Raw genomic sequence first — 2,250 nt, 5'->3', positions numbered from 1 at the left:
GGTTTTGTAGCTCTGCTTAAAAGATACGTTTCTCCAGCATCAACAGCATATGTCAGAACCCCCTTACGTTTAGCATATGATAGAGCATTCTTTGCAGCCTTCTTGACATCAGCTGATACTGAAACGCGACCGCCCGTCGTTCCTTTCCCCTCAACGTCATCGCTATCGTGAATACCAATACCTGTCATCGATTTAATAGCTGCACGAGCAGGAATTCCAGCCTGTGGGGCTCCGAAAGCAGTAGCTAGAGCAGTTACGGCAGCATCGGCAGCACGCGAAAGAATTCCACTGTCCTTTGCGAATTTGAAAGCCGATTTAATTCCTCCCCAAACTTTGCTCCAAATGGAACCACCTTGAGCTCGTTTGTATCCCTTCTTGACTTCGTGCTTAGTGATATCAAGTCGAACACCACGCCCAGCTCTACGTGCCTTAAGGGCCTTCTCGTGCGACGCGGGGTGAAGATGAATAACGCTGCCGCTACCCTTCAGTTCGTCAGCTGTTAGACTGAGTTTACCGGTCTTGACTGCTTTAGTCAGCTTCCGCTCTGGAACATTGCTAGAAATCGTTAATTCACGATACATGCTTATATTTTCTGAAACAAATTATTCTAGAATGGTCAAATTCAGATCTTTCATCTTTTTGAATATATTGGGGTTGATTGTGCTGCTTTGAATATAACCAAAGAAGACAGAAAGGCCCGCAATAGTCACCGTATGTCCCTTGGTATTGCTTACTATTGTAACATTTAATTCCGTATTTTCGTGGAGGCCCTTCGCCCATACTATCAAAATAGTCTCCGTTGTAGACTGCCGTCCAATGTCCTACATCGAGATTTGGTGGCCTCAATAGAATTAAGTATGACCCTTTCTTTGAGAGCGGTTTTGTAATCTCACTAGATTCAAAAATATCATCAAGATGAACGCCTTATTTTCGGCGAGTTCTATAAAATCGTGATTACTCGTAATAGGCTTGATAAGGTCTGTCATAATACTTAATTTTAAGAAAATTTTTCTTTTTGGAAAAAACCAATGTGGGGGAACCATTATATTTTCCAAGTGTTGGAAAAAAAAAATTTCTCGCAAAACAAATATAAAAATAAAAATTCGCTCGAAAAAGGCATTTGCGAAAAAACAAATATAATTCGCGCCAAGGGCGCGGGGGCGCCTGTTTTAATGTGATTTTAAAACGCGGTTGCCAACCCCAAGGGGTTATTAGAATACGCTACGGCTTCAGCTGAACCGGAAGTGAGGGGATTTGCTCCGCTCCGCGATGCTTACATCATGCTTCCTTACAAGGTTACTATGAAAAACGATACTACGGCTCAGACAACAGCTGCGAATCGTTTCTGTGCTACTCTAAAGTGTGGAAACTGGGACGTCATTGATTCGATGTCTTTAGAACTAAATGGCAAGACTATTGTGAGTATGGCTGACTACAAACTCTTCTGGAATAACATCCGGGCTCAAACCGGCTATAGCTCTCAGTATGTTGAGAAGCATGGAGCGGAGTCGTTCCTTTACCCCGATGCTGCTCAGTCAGTTCTATACAGTAGCGCAGTCACTTCTACTACTGGTGATGGCTATTCGAACACTACAGCATTTTCTCCTTCGTTTGCTGCGACTGGACCATCCGGTGGAGCTTCTATTGCTAGCGATGGTCTTGTAAAGCGACTGCTATCAAACCCTCCATCTGCTGGTTCTGATTTCAGCGCTTCTTGGCCTTCCCTTGGAGCTGCTGCTGCTTCTACAACCATTGCTAACCAGACCGCGCGCGGTGCCTTTGTAGCTGGAGCTGCTACTGCCAATGCAATCATAGGTACGTGGAACTACATGCTTAAGATTAAGTTAGATGATCTTCACCCGATCTTGAAGGAACTTGATCTAATGGCGAATCCCCAGATCCGTCTTTGCTTCAGAGTAGACCAAGGTGTATCAGCGGTGGCTGTTGATGCTGGTAAGGGGATGAAGCTAACTTCAACTACTCTTGCATCGGGTAATACATGTCCCGTGATGGTTGCCGCCTCAAGCACTTGTAATCCAATGGCGAGTGTACTTGCAGCTTCTGCGCGTTTCAGTATCGCGTGGGGAGCTGTTGTAGACTCACTCGATCTTACTATTGATGGTACGTACATGCCTTTCACGACTGCTCAACTTTACGTACCATTCGTTCATTTAGAGAACCCCCAGGCAATTGTCTAAAACATGTGAAGAAGGTACGTTTCAACGATTGCTACGCTCAATGGTTTTACGA

General features: G+C 44.7%; 2 protein-coding genes across 2 annotated transcripts; one reads left to right on the top strand and one right to left on the bottom strand.

Annotated features, from left to right (window-relative positions):
- Positions 1 to 184: 184 nt before the first annotated feature.
- Positions 185 to 581, bottom strand: PITG_22515 (uncharacterized protein; the record flags this gene model as incomplete). The annotated part of the gene is made up of 2 exons (XM_002909728.1): positions 185 to 199; positions 258 to 581. The coding sequence occupies 2 exons, from the start codon at positions 579 to 581 to the stop codon at positions 185 to 187; spliced, it is 339 nt and encodes a 112-aa protein (XP_002909774.1).
- A 699-nt stretch (positions 582 to 1,280) lies between these two features.
- PITG_22514 (uncharacterized protein) lies at positions 1,281 to 1,852 on the top strand (the record flags this gene model as incomplete). Its single annotated transcript, XM_002909727.1, has 2 exons — positions 1,281 to 1,773; positions 1,845 to 1,852. The coding sequence occupies 2 exons, from the start codon at positions 1,281 to 1,283 to the stop codon at positions 1,850 to 1,852; spliced, it is 501 nt and encodes a 166-aa protein (XP_002909773.1).
- Positions 1,853 to 2,250: the final 398 nt, after the last annotated feature.

Source organism: Phytophthora infestans, genomic scaffold, assembly GCF_000142945.1.
Source record: "Phytophthora infestans T30-4 supercont1.3726 genomic scaffold, whole genome shotgun sequence".
Classification (NCBI taxonomy): domain Eukaryota; phylum Oomycota; class Peronosporomycetes; order Peronosporales; family Peronosporaceae; genus Phytophthora; species Phytophthora infestans.
This window is presented reverse-complemented; position numbering and strand designations above follow the sequence as displayed.